General features: G+C 46.5%; 1 protein-coding gene across 3 annotated transcripts in view; it reads left to right on the top strand.

The window, feature by feature from the left end:
• LOC147728652 (histone PARylation factor 1-like) overlaps positions 1-14,476 on the top strand; it is a 126,672-nt gene that overhangs the window by 99,635 nt on the left and 12,561 nt on the right. For all 3 annotated transcript variants that reach the window (XM_086962424.1, XM_086962425.1, XM_086962426.1), the window contains exon 7: positions 4,720-4,892. In XM_086962424.1, coding sequence (XP_086818550.1) covers positions 4,720-4,892 — 173 coding nt within the window. The remainder of the gene's footprint in view (positions 1-4,719; positions 4,893-14,476) is intronic.

Below are 14,476 nucleotides of genomic sequence, written 5' to 3'. Positions count from 1 at the left end.
TTTTTAAAATTATTACCCTAGTTGAGCAGTAGTGATTTTTGCGTTCACTTTTCTTGGGATCTGTAATTACATCAGAAGTTGTGCTATTGTGGAATATTTTGAGGGCATGGGTAGTCATGCAGATAAATGGCACAGAACACTGTGGAGAGGAGTATAAATGGCACTTTTCAAGAGGGAGTATTTAGAGTGCTTTGTTTCAGTAGAAATGGGATTTTGAGGGACCAACAGAATACTATTGGTCTGTATTTCATAAAATGCTAAGTTATTTAACAGCACAGCTATATGTAGGAATGGAAATTTGCCTAGCACTGTAAAGGTAAGTTTCAATTCTATTAAGGACACGGAGGCGAGGATTATGCTTATCTTTCTTCGCCTTTATTAACATTAAACTTTCATAGCAGCCAGAAAGACTTCATTATCCATTTTCTGAATGTATCACAAGTAAAACATGAATAAAAACCATGAGTAAAAAAACATGAATAAAAAACTACAACTCCCATAACACCAAGGGAGGTTCCCACAATAAGTTCTTCTATAGTGTCCATAACCAGCATATAATACTTTCATTTTGTGTGTCCCTACTCTTTATTCGCGCCAAATGCTCACTGGTCCTGCTTCGAGCCTTCATTTCCTAAAAAGAGACAGCGTGAAGGTTTCCAATGAGCAAAACCCTATTCAAAGTAGGCAACAAAGTTTCAACAATTGCATGCGAGAAAAATCAACCTTACCAATCGCAATACCCAACAAACATTGGCCTTCTAATAAGCAAAATCGGTTACTTACCAATATACGGGCAGTTTGCCGGAGAGATGTATGATTTTTTTCGATGGTCCGACGCAACTCGTGACGAATCTTGACCATCTTGCGTGACGGCAGGCTCAAAGAGGAGTGGATGGAATCCACCACAAACCTGAGTAACACTACACTCCGAGAAGATCAGAGGAGCAACTTGTCCTCTTGATGATGAATCCCAGCCCTTGCAAAAGAGACACCATTTGTTGGAGCTGTGTGGATAAAATCCTGGGACACTACGCCATGAGAAGAATGTCGTCCAGGTATACAATCATACATATGCCCTGGGCTCTGAGAAATTCCACCGCTGGATGGAACACTTTTGAGAAGCACCATGGTGCCGATGAAAGACCAAATGGAAGGGCGGTGAACTCGTAAATCGGATCTCTCCAGCAAAATTGCAAGAAATTTCGATGAGGGTTATTAATGGTGATCACCAAGTAAGCGTCCTTGAGATCCAGCCTCGCCATCCAATCTGACGGCAGCAAAATGTCCCGAAGCAGATGAATCCCCTCCATCTTGAAATGCCGGTAGATCAACCATCCATTGAATTCCTTGAGGTTGATAGGCGGGCGACGCCCCCCCCATCGAACTTGTCCACTAAGAAGATGTTGCTTAGAAAACCATTGGGATGCAGAGCTGCCTTTGCGAAGCAAAGCGGAGACTTTTTCGTCGACCAGCTGTGCATCGAAAACTGAGAAGGAAATGGGGCGCGGAAAATTCTCCTGCTGAGGGTGTACGTAAAACTGGTTATGAAAAGCTTGAATGGTTTACAAGACCCAAGCGTCTGCTGTTATAGCCACCCAAGCGTCTCGGAAAGCTGCTAGCCAATCCCCCGATACGGGCCTGTGCCACTGGTAGTACACTTACAACTGGAATTGCCTTGTCTTGTGGGGTATAAGTTACTGTAGTTGGCGACCGGAGCTTTGTCCAATGTTGAGATTTTGTTGGAAAATATGGCCCGCCGAGCGGCCCCTGCTTCGGCTGACCCCGTGGAAATCCCAGGGGTTGAAGACACTTTTTATATTGGACTGGGCCTTATCTAAAGAGGTGAATGTAGCCACGAATTTACCTAGCTCTTTCACAAAAGGGTCTCCGGAGAGGCCCCCCTGCGCAATAGCCCCCGCCTCCAAGGAGGCCAAATCCCCGAGTTTGGGGTCCAGTTTAATCAACTGGGAGCTGCGACGCTCTGTTGACAGGGCATAGTTTGCGTTGCCCATAAAAATAGCTTGTTAAGCCCATTTGGAAAGCATGTCTGGAGATATGGGGGATCCTGACACCTTAGACTCTCTGTCATATCCAATATCTTGGTCATAGGACCAATGGCATCTAAAAGTTTATCTTGGCAGGAACACCAAGATCGATCAATGCCCTTCTGAGGAGCCTTCATATACTTTACCAGGAAATTGGCCATCTTGGAGTCTAACTCCGGAGTGAAGGCAACCTTCCCCTCCAGAGTGGGCCTCTGGCACTCTGCCATTAAACACCCCAAGCCTCTTTTTCCAGGGGCTTGCGGCGGCGACCAGCGACAAATTTGGCTACCTTGTCACCAGGAGCCCAAGACGCAGACCGGGGATGGAAAATCTCATCCGGGTCTAACATGCCCGAATCATCCCCGGAGTTGAGGGAGGAACAGCCGGGTGCAATGGGCGTGAGGGGAACTGCCTCATCATCCGAATCCCCCTGATTATCCTCATCAGGTACCAGAGAGGCCGGGTCCGAAGTCCCCGGACCAAGTCTCCTGGGGTTCTGTAACTGGGGGCAGGGGAGGAAGGTGTTACTTTGGCAAGGAAAGCTTTTTTTAAGGAGTGCGAACGAGTCTTTATTTACCCCTCCAGTACACTGTTTTCCCTCGGGGCAACTCTTTTGTGAGGTGGTGGGCCCTCCCCAGATGCTGGGTCAGCAGGAGGAGTAGGAGGTTCAACATGGCCCTGCTCTAATTTTGGGCACTTCTGAACAATCCTGTCTGACAGGCGTTGTTCCATGGGCCCAACCACTTTGTGCATTACCCCATGAATGGAGGAGTCTAGAGCCTCAAAAAATTTCATCCCATGGAAGGTACTCTTGGACCTCATCCTCCTCATACACATAATTTTGCTCCATAATGAATGAAAAATGTGTTTATAATGGTTTAATATAGTATAAAATAAGGCAACCCTGTAGGCACAGTAAGCCTGAATTTTGGAGCTGGGAAACCCAGAATAATGTGAGGCAGACCGGAGGACTGCAAGAATCACCGCACGGCCCCAAGGACCGCAAATAAGGCTGCACCTACCTTATCGTGCACCATCCCTCAGAAGAAACCGACAGGGCTAAGCTGCCTCTTTGTGTGCCAAAACTCAGGATAGAAGTGCAAACAAAAGCGTCCGGAGGCGTCACCGCGGGACAGTGCCGCAATACAGACCCCTGCTGGTGCGTTGTTAAGTGTACTAAAGCAAGGAATAGACCCAGCTGGGTGTAATATGAGAGAACGGCGAGGGACAAGGCTCGCCTAGACTCGACTGATGCAGCGCAGCTCATCTTCTAAAGAAACTTCAACGCGGGAGCAAAGAGATGGGCGAGACCCCCTAGCGGGCCTTCAAAGCACCCACTCAAGATGGTGCTGGTCGCGTAAGGAGTGCAAACGCTCCGGTACCCGGCAGAGAATCTGGAATTCAAACAATGAATAATCAAGGCTGTAATAGCTAACCATATTCCCCAACGAAAACAGAACGAATAACGCCACAGGAAATGAATAAATACAGTAAAACTGGCAATACAGAGCTTAACAGAAAACAAGAAGAAAAAGGTGCGACTTCTGGCTGCGAAGCAGCGAAGACAGAGGAGGAACAGACAAAATGGAAGGACTATACTATATGTTGGTTATGGACACTATAGAAGGACTTATTGTGGGAACCTCCCTTGGTGTTATGGGAGTTGCAGTTTTTTATTCATGTTTTTTACTCATGGATTTTATTCATGTTTTACTTGTGATAAATTCAGAAAATGGATAATGAAGTCTTTCTGGCTGTTATGAAATTTGAATGTTAATAAAGGCTAGACTAGTTGGATTTGCCAATGATTGTTTAAAGAAGGGAACAGATTGCGCAAATTAAATGAATATGCAGAATCACCACATATAGCTCGTTTAAAAGCTACAAAAACAGTTTCTGGCTTGATCATAGCATGGCATTGTATACTCTAGTTGAAGGGTAACTGAGTGTACACATTCTCTGCATTCCTCCTACCACGAGACACGTCTTAATACTTTAGCCTAACAATTTGTGAACTTACACAGGATCCTTGTGCATATAAAAACAAAGCAATCAATATGTATGTAATAATGGTGTTCCATCATTGGCAGACTTTACACTTCATCCTTATCGTTTTGAAAACAGTATTTGTATACTATAGTGAATTACACTTTAAGGGAGCCAAGAGGTTGTTGGGTGTTGCCTTTTGTCTTGATGCGAGATTGGCAAAGAACGGTAGGTCATTGGTTCTGTTTTTGGTGCTAAAAGTCTAAAACAAAAACCTATTCCAATCATCCTTCTTTTACCACTCCAGCATAATGAAATTATTTTAACTGAGTACACAAGATACCTAAACTTGAGCTCACAGAAAAGTAGAACCCTGTGTTCTCTATGCACTATCATTCTAGCTTCATTATTTATGTTTAAAACCATAGTGAAAAGGAAGAGCATCCTTTCGTGAATGTAGGGGTGAACTTGAGCACATGATGAAAGTAAAAAGACGCATTTAGAGCTGCTTAGATTGAAGAAATGAATCTTCTTGGTTGGTAAGTTAATTTTTCATGGCAAATTGTCAAACTTCCATTAGTTGCTTCATTAAGAAATTAGTTTTAAATTGGTCTCCAAAAAGCAATCAGTGTTTCGTTATGCAAGTTTTAAGTGACTTTGGTATCGTAAAGATGTCTTGCCATTTCAGCAAGCCTCAAAAAAATATGCAAGGCCATTGTCGAAGCACCCAGTGATGACCTACGGATGAAAGCGTTTGCACCCATTCAGGAAATGATGACTTTCGTTCAGTTTGCAAATGACGAATGTGATTATGGCATGGGATATGAGCTTGGAATAGACCTCTTCTGCTACGGGTCACATGTGAGTATTACATCAGAGGACCTTGTACAACCTTGATGTTTAGTTATGATGTTTTTGAGGGTTGACTTTTGTAGTGCTTTTTGTAATAATCCTTTTTAAGGTCTTGTCTAGTGTTGCAGCGCATGCGCGGCTCACTTTGCGAAGCAAGCTCCGCCCACTCCCCCGCTCATCTTTTTCATTGGCTTGTGTTTCAAATGCTGCCTTCCTATGGGTAGTAGGCTTCTAAGTCCCCCCCTTATGACGACCTTTATGACTACTTTCCTCCTGTGCCCCCCTCCTCCCGCAGCCCGATGCCTTCTCCCGGCCGCCCCACCTCCCTTCGTGCCTCTTTGCACGCACGCATTCAGTTTGCAATGCAATAGGTCTCATGTAAATGCGAGTCCTATTGCATTGCCAATGCTTGTTGGAACTCGCCCCTGCTAAACTCCTTGGGTCACGGTGTCTCCCTTCCTATAGCAAGGCAAGAAACGTCTTGATCAAAATGCAAAAAAATACTTTGTTTCTTATTGACCAGAGGATGCGGGGCAGCCAGAGCTTTCAGTTGTTTTTTGTGCCCTGTTATGATTAGCGCATACATCGATATGGTTAGCACCATGATTGTCAGAAATATCTAAAAAAAAAAGGTAATACTTCCAAAGTTGTTGGGTACAGAGGGCATCAAATTATATGTTGCCCTGGGCTTATAAAAATCTGTAAGATGGCAGTAAGGGGGCTAAAGAGTCCTGGAGCACTCTCTGAGCCTGCAGCGGGTTGGAAAATAGTTTTGAACATGTCAATGATGGCCAGACAGAGAGGACGGGCAAAGGGGACCCGTGATTGTGAAGACGGGCCCTGCTGGATGTCTGGAGTGTGCCAAGGACATGAGATGGATGGGAGTGAGGGTCAGAATGTGCTTGAGGTGGTCAAGGTTGCTGGAGGCACGTGAGAATGTCATGGAGTCCCCGTCACGAAGGAGCAGGGAGGAGGCTTGACACCTCCACTGAGGGTAAGAGAACGTTCCAAACGTTTCAAGGATTGGAGGTTTGAAAAGCACTCTAGACAGATGAGGCTCTTTGGATATCAGAGGCCTCGGTACGCATAAAGTGAGACAGGATGGTACCCAAGTATATAGTGGATGAGCGGGGGGTACTAGGAGTGCTCAGTTGGGATGGTGTATGGAGGCCCAAGTTGGCAAGTTCTGAAAACCCTTTGGACAAAGGTTTTTGGAACTTGACGACTTGTGACTGCCAAATTGAGGCAAGTCGCTAGAAGCGGGAGCCGAACTCTGCAGAGGTCGGGCTCATCAGTGTTGGTGGCTACGGATGCCTTCCCCATCACAGCTGGGTGTAAACTCTTTGGTGTGCGTCCATGAATGGCAGATTTGACCCCACAAAACCAAGAATCCCTAATCAAACACCCCTGCCGAGCCTCCTGTGACCCGCGTGTCCTGCTCAAACAGGCCATGTGCAAACTGAGCCTCCTTTCACTGGTCCGGCTTTAATCCCTTTAGGCGGGGCGCGGTGATTAATGTAATGGAGCTGTTGCCTCATCTTCCATAGCCACGGCCTGTGGCTGTGGGCCTCAGAGGGGCTCTCGGATGCAGCACAGCTGTGTTTAGAGGTGGTGTCCGCCAATCAGGGGACTCCCAGATGTGACCCGCCTGAGGCTTGCCCGCCCAGGTATAAGAAGGTGCCCCCTCCCCCCCACCTCACACTTCTGTATAGATGCAGCAGTAGTTCCAGTAAGCACTGATACAGGATCCGTGCCCTCGGGCGCAAGCAGTCTCAGCAGAGAGGCCTAGAGGTAAGATAATCAGAAACAGGGAACTCAATAGGTAACTAAGGACCCTGGGTGTCAATTTTATATTGTAACAATGGTCCTTAAAAAAACACATGCATAACAGGAAAATAAATATAGACCAAGATGGGCGCTATATTCCACGGTGTCCAGCCGGACACAGAATGTAATCAAATAAATAATTGTTTCATCATTTGTAAGAGCAAACAATAGAGTGGGACGCAGTCCTGCATCCAATACAGAAAACATAAGACAAATAGATACGAACAGTAAGAATATCAGGCAAAAGACAACAGAGGCTTTGATTCAATTAGAAAATTTGACAAGCTATCCATAATAGTATCCACACTAATATCACACAATGGTTTAACGGGTGGAACTATTCCATAGGTCGACGTTTCGATCCCTTTCAGAAGGATAATGGGATCATCATCAAGACGGTTTGATTACATGCCGGAGTATGAAGACACTGTCTGTGGAGAGAAGGGGAAAAAAATAAAGGCATAGAGATCTGTAGTGAGAAATGAGGAACAGCTTGCTTAGAGGCATTGATAATAGATGGGACCATGCAGTTTGTGATTTCGGTGGAGTTAAGATTCTAAGCTGTGACCCATGCGTGAGTTCATGGGTGAGTGAGGTAGCAATACATGTTGATATATGTAAGCTCCAGGGTACACTAAATAGATGACAGGAGAGCAATATTTGTTGGTGGCTGATAAATTGCTGGTACAAACAGTGGCAGTGGGCTTATGCAAAGACAAGTGCAGTGATCGCTAGAGACAGTGATGTATTGAAGCGGAGTGATTTGAATAATCATGCAGTATTCCAATGGTCAACGTAATGCCAGTAGGGTGAGTGATTTAGAATTGATCGAACTTGGCCTGCGTACTAGGTCGTGTTCGAGTGATTGCAGGGATTGCACTAACCTTAGAGCGGTATAAGCTCTAGTATTCCACGTCCGGTAAAGGCGATAAAAAACCAAATGGGACAGGGGGCCTGCTATGGAAAAACGGAAGGTGTAAGGTAGCCTAATGCAATTAATGAAAAAAGTGCCTCGGTGTGAACTCTGGTCGGATCGTCACAATGACTTTTGCGGTTGATCAGCCAATCCAGTGGGCTCATTAAAGTCCTGTCTCCTATGACTGCTTCATTTAGAGATCCCCGCAAGCTTGATATGACAGTGGCCGTACACCATTTTTTTGTATTTCTGAAACAAACCCCCAAGTATTATTGACGGCTAGGGATTATTTTTTAGGACAATAAAACAATGATCTCTGAAACACAAGGAGGGACAACTGAGACATTTCCGTGAAAAATTAAGTGATTCAGACACCTTTTATATGAGACAGTAGGACCGTGGGAAGGGTGACCATGGCATCAGCCAGTTTCTCGCAGACCGGGTCGGACTGAGAACTGAAACTGGCCTTGGCAAAGAGCTTGGAAGGCCCTGTGCCGTGGGGAGAAGGGGTGGTGCAAGGGGGGTACAGAAGCTTGGTGCTGTGTTAGAAATGTGATTTCTGGCTAGCTGAGACTTGCGTCAAAGTGAGGCAGAAACCATCATTCTAGGATAAGGAAGTTACACTCCTAAAATAACCCTTGCTCACCCCCTTGGTAGCTTGGCACGAGCAGTCAGGCTTATCTTAGAGACAGTGTGTAAAGTATTTGCACATAACCAACAGTGATGCAGTGTACACGCTACAAAAGGACACTACACCGGTTTAGAAAAAGAGCCAATATTACTTTAAGGCAAGACTAATTACGATATAAATCCACAATACCGTACTTAAAAATCTGCAGTTATCAAAATAAGATCAAACACAGTTCCTTGATGTCGATATCTCTGTCCGGGGCTATCACGGCGTTGTGAACAACAAATCCAACAGTTCTGGCTGGTCACGGGTTCGTGGGCAAGGTACAGTGTCAGGAAGACCCGCAAAACAGTACCCGTGAGAAATGCAGGGCGTTGAGGCCCTTGAAGTCACTTGCATTGCAGGTCGAGCTCCTCTCTGATGGAATTCGGAGCGCTGGCAGGCGTCGGGTGCTGCGGTGCGAAGAGCGGTGTACGGTGCCCCCAGGTTGTGGTGCGAGCAGCGGCTCGGTGACAGCGTCAGGTGGCATCGTCGGTGAGACCAGGGTCGCGGTGTGAGATTAAAGCGGTGCTAGTAGGTCACGGTGCTAGCAGTGGCGGTGTCATTGCTGAAGCCTGCTGACAAACTGGAGTCGATGGCAGGTCAGGGCTGCTGTGCGGGATGAGGGCGGTGCATCGGGAGACTTACGAGCGGTGCCCTCGAACCACGGTGCAAGCAGCGGCGTCTATTTCGGCATGGAGCGGCGGCGTCAGGGAGGCCAAGGCGTCTTCAAGGCGGTGCGGAGTGTGGTGCTCACAGGTTACTGTGCGAGCCGCGGCCTGGTGGCGGCGTCAACAGGCCTTGTCGGTGAGACCAGGGTCGTGGTGCCCTCTGCAGTGCCAAGGCGTCGACGTGAAGCGAGACAGTGTGGAGTGCGGGGCCCATAGGTCGTTGTGCGAACATCGGCTCAGTGGCGGCATCAACGGGCGGCGTCGTTGAGACCAAGGTTGCGGTGCACCATTGCACCGGTGCTCTCTGCGGTTCCAAAGCTTCGGTGTGAAGCGAGGCGGTGCGGAGTGTGGTGCCCACAGGTCGCGGTGCAAGCAGCGGCTCAGTGGCGGCGTCATCGAGGAGACCAAACTTGCGTTGCGGGCGGTGCCCTCTGCGGTGTCTTCAGCACACGGAGTCGGTAGTGGCGTCGAAGATGTTGTCAAGTGTTTTCCTCCTTTTGCAGCACAAAACATACAGTCCCCAGTGCTGTGGGCAGAAGAGCTTGAAGTCTTTGTTGTTCCTGAGATTTTGTGAACCGGGGGCAAGCTCTACCTCAAACCCTTGGAGAGTGACACAATTTAGCTTGCAGAAAGTCCAGTCCAGGTCTTTCACTACCCAAGACAGAAGCAGCCACTGCAGGTCAGCCCAGCAAAGGACCCAGCATAGCAGTAGTTACTTTTCGCAGCTTCTTCTTCTTGGCAGCCTTCTTGATCCAGATGAGTTCTAAAGTTCAGGGGTCTGGGCCCCAGTATTTGTATCCAAAAGTCATTTGATCCTCTAGGCAGAGGGTGTCTATGCCCAGCCAGAACCAGTTCTGCCTTCTCTGGTGTGAATTCCTGGCAGGAGGTGGAGACAGCATTGTCAGAGGCAGGCCAGGCCCTTTGAGGTGCAAGGAAATCTCCTCCCCTTCCCCCATTTCAGCCCAGATCTATCCAGCCCTTTCCTAACTCTACCTAGACTATCTGGAGCCCTACTGCTTCCCAGCCTTCTGTCATCCAAAACCCAGACAGGCAATCCACATTCCAGCTGAGTCACACGGGATGACTGAGCAAGAAAATACTTCCTTAAAGTGGTATTCTCAAACACAGAATGTAAAAATCACCTTCACTAACAGATGTATTTTAACATTCAGAGTTCAGGCATACTAAACTCTAATCTCTACCTTGTTCCCTGGGTCAGTTTAGGATTATAAAATGTAATAATCAAATTGCCCATTCTGTCCTATGAGAGCAGATCGCCTTGTAATAGTGAAAAACTAAATTGGCTGTTATTCACTATCAGGACATGCCACACACACCTGGGCATGTCTTACCTTTAACATACACTGCACCCTGCCCACAGGGGTACCTTGGGCTTCCTTAGGGGTGAATAACATGTAGAAAAGGGAAGGTTTAGGACCTTGGCAAGTGTGTGCACTCGCCAAGTCGACATGGGAGTTGCCAACTGTACGCAGACTCTGCAAAGGCAGGTCTGAGTTACCTTTTTAAGGCTACTCACATGGGTGGCACAATCAGTGCTGCAGACTCACTAGTAGCATTTGATTTACAGGCCCTGGCACACTCTGTGCACTAAACTAGGAACTAACAAGTAAATCAAATATGCAATCATGGAAACACCAATCCATAACACAATTTACACAGAGAGCATATGCACTTTAGCACTAATTAGCAGTGGTAAAGTGCCCAGGATCCTAAAACAAACGCAAAAAAGTCAGGAAAAAATAGAAGGAAGAAGCCAAAAGTTGGGTGATAACCCTGCAAAAAGGGCTAAACCCAACATGCCGTTTTTAGGGCTCGCCTGCGTTGCAGCGCGCTGCCGAACCTTATTGTCGTTGTCTTCCCTCCCCAAGTGGCACTGACCGGTGCACGAGCAGACACCGGTCTGTGAACGCGCGAGCCGGAGGGAACGCCAATGTGCACGCTCACAGCATCACGCTCCTGCCCTCTCGTGTCTCTTCCAAGGCGCGCTCCAGGCTAATTTGTTTTGCTTGCTTTCAGTGCACTTTCACTTTCGGGACAATCTCGATCGCTTGTTTAAATAAAGGCACGCTGATGGCTCCGGGGGGGTGGGGGAGAGCTGTGGGCTACCCGCCCGGTGCTTTTCTTCCTGCTCTTCTACTTTGCTGTGGGTGAGTAGGTTTCTGTGTCGGTCTGTATGTTTGTGAGGCGAGTGGGGGCCGGTATAACAGGGAGTGGACAGGTGGTAGAGGGTGGGGAGTACCCAGATCCACTGCCTCGCGTTGCACCCATACCACCTCATGCATACCTCTAGTGACTCTGACGGGGCTCGCTCGTGGTGTTTACCACTGTTTACATAAATGTTCCCCTTGTCTCATTACTCCCAGGCCAGCACTTCTAAAGGGTAACTGGGCCAGACACTTATGTTTATAGGAGAACCAGTACCTGTTTTTCTCATGATGATGAGCGCACTCTTCAGGGGATAGAGTGGTAGTACTTCTTTACACAAACGGGGAGCTTCAGCACTGTTTTATTCTAATTTTATTTTCTACGCATATAGCTGCATTTTACTGTGGAAGGTCTCTGTATAGCGCTCCATTGCACGGATTGTGAGGTCAGAGACCTTCCACAGTAAACATAAACAAGCAATGGAAGTGTGCGTGCACAAGCAACAGAGGTGCGTGTGCAGCGGCTACACAGCTTTGTTCACCTCGAGGCACAAACTCAACTGAGTGTCGGTGGCAGATCTCTGTGCCTTCGAAATATAAAATGCACCTATATATGTGGGGATTAAGTAAAACAATGGCGAGCGTGTTCGGAAACCAGAGCTTGTGCAAGGGGAGGGATGCACTGAATGGAGAGCTGCAGCCTCTACTGAGCTGAGTTTCGCAGCCCTTCCAGTCACGTTCCACGAGGAAAAGAAGACACACTTGGGGGCTCCGCGAAGAATGAGAAAAATCAGCAAGCTCATACACACTTTTACTTCACGTGCTCGTCCTGTGCAAGTTAACCTACCCGCATTTGGCAATCAACATTTCCTATGCATTAATAAGACTCTCCCAAGTATATCTTTATTACCGTTTAATTTGCTCACATGTTGGCAGCCCTGCCTCTCTTGGATAAACACGCTGCCTGTTGTGCTCGGAAAACGTGTTCCGCAGGTTTCTGTGGAAGTGATTCCGAATTCTAGCACAGCTTGAGGGGTTGATATTTAATTATGAGTTTTTATTAAAAATATGAAGCATGTGTGGGGACAGTGAAGGTCTCTTTATAGCATTCCATTGCACGGGTTATGAGGTCAGAGGCCACATAAATACTTCCAACTGCAAGAAAAACAAGCATTTGCAAAGCAAATTGGTCTCGCATTTGAGAGATTTAAAGGTGTTGGTGTTGTCAATGACAGTGTTTAACCTACTAAAGGAATGAAAGAGGAAAGGATATGTAAACAGAGAGGATGCTAGAGAAAGGAGGAAAATGACATGGAGTAGTAATGATGGAGCTGTTCATTTTTTTTTATTGGGGACAGTGTGCAAAGGCCCATTTATACGTAGAGGATTAGCAACAAGGTGCAACTCCTGAGCCCTTTTGATAGTAAAAAGAAAAAAATGAAGTCGAAAAAACTGTATAGGAAGACTGGGCAATGGATAAGATGGGGGGTTGATGGAGCACATATACATTGCTGCCAAGCAACGGTTTCCAATACGCTGGCCACAACAGATGGACTAAATGTGTTATTCGCAATATGAGCGCTGTGCTATTTAACTTCTGATGCCATGCTATGGAAGCAGCGTACTACAACGCACCTTGAACCAACTGACACTGGTTTTCTGACACAGGCGCCTCTTACAGGCGGAAATCGTAAGATTTTGGAGAGGTGATTCTGCCTTGGAGCATGTCCTGTTACCTTACCCAGCAGCAGAATCTGCATGTCCTGCTTTATGGCTCCGGTTTGCCCTCCATTTCCAGCACGCCAGGAGCTGAACTCCATAGCTGCCAATGTTTCAGATTGCTATGTGTGACATTTTCATAGTTCCAGTGTAATTATGACACTTTCACACGAGCAAAATCAAACAATGAAGACGAGCAAAGCATACAAATATTAAGAATTACTCCCCTCGGAGCAACAAAAAAACTCTAAGGATATCTTAAAACTGCAAAGCAACAGAAATGGATAGACACTAACGAGAGATAGACTGCTTGGCTGCAGTGCTCCGCAACAGGGCAGGCACGCACAGCAGCTGCTCAGAAGATGATCTCAGCCGCACCATGCAGATTGTGCGATATTGTTATGTATGACACTTTGAAAATAATTAGACCGCCCTCAATAGAGTTTTTTTTGGAAGTTTCATTTTTTTCTTAACTTATTCTTTTAACTAGCCTTTCTTATAACCCATAGACTGCAGTGCACATCAGAACCCTTTTGACAATAGCTTTCACCAATAGAATCAGTCAAAACTATTGGAGCTAGGCACCTGATCAATGTCCTGCTGACAAGTGGTAATAAACGACTAGGACTCATTGTGCACGAGCTGCCTGCTTATGCCTTTATTGGACCTGCTGTTACAAAAAACAAGGGAACCCAAAAGGTATAGTATAGGGACCTTGGGCAGTATCATGTTATAGAAAACAATGGTCCCTATTTTCAGAGGAAGCATCACTTATACCACTAGATACTGGGCATCATCCTCAGGACAACATAATATTTCATTGTTGTCTTTATGAATTTACAATTGCATTATGCCTAAATCTCATTATCGCAAGTTGGATCAGAAGCGGGCGCGATAGCTCTGGGTCACAAGGGGCGGTTAGCCAGCTGATAGGGATCGTATTAGTTCGGGAGTCCACTTGGATAGTCGAGATAGAGATTCCTTACAAGTGCGCAATCGCACAGTTTCAAGATCAGGAGCTCGATGGCTGGGGACAGTTTCAAGATCAGAAGCTCGATGGCTGGCGACCAGCCATCGAGCTCCTGATCTTGAAACTGTGCGATTGTGCACTTGTAAGGAATCCCTATCTCGACTATCCAAGTGGACTCCCGAACTAATACGATCCCTATCAGCTGGCTAACCGCCCCTTGTGACCCCGAGCTATCGCGCCCGCTTCTGATCCAACTTGCAGTAATGCGATTTAGGCATAGTGCAGTTGTAAATTCATAAAGACAGCAATGAAATATTATGTTGTCCTGAGGATGATGCCCAGTATCTAGTGGTGGCATTGACACGAAGTCGACACCAAAAAACGCCATATGCAATATGACTATGCAATATTGTAATGTGCAATGGTGTATAAGAAAATGATCTTAGTCTGTTAAAACTTTCAAATAGGAGTGTACAGACGTATTTCACTTTGCCCTTTGGCCATTCTGTGCTTCGTTTTGTTGTCTCACTGTTTCGTGGGTCACAGCTGTGCCCACTTATCATTGAATGTTTCTAAAAATGTAATTTTATATATATATTTGCAAAATAAATTCTTGTCCGGCTGGACCAAAGACATACTACCTATTTAGAGTATG

The sequence above is a fragment of the Lissotriton vulgaris genome, chromosome 3_1, assembly GCF_964263255.1.
Source record: "Lissotriton vulgaris chromosome 3_1, aLisVul1.2, whole genome shotgun sequence".
In the NCBI taxonomy this organism is placed as follows: Eukaryota; Metazoa; Chordata; class Amphibia; order Caudata; family Salamandridae; genus Lissotriton; species Lissotriton vulgaris.
This window is presented reverse-complemented; position numbering and strand designations above follow the sequence as displayed.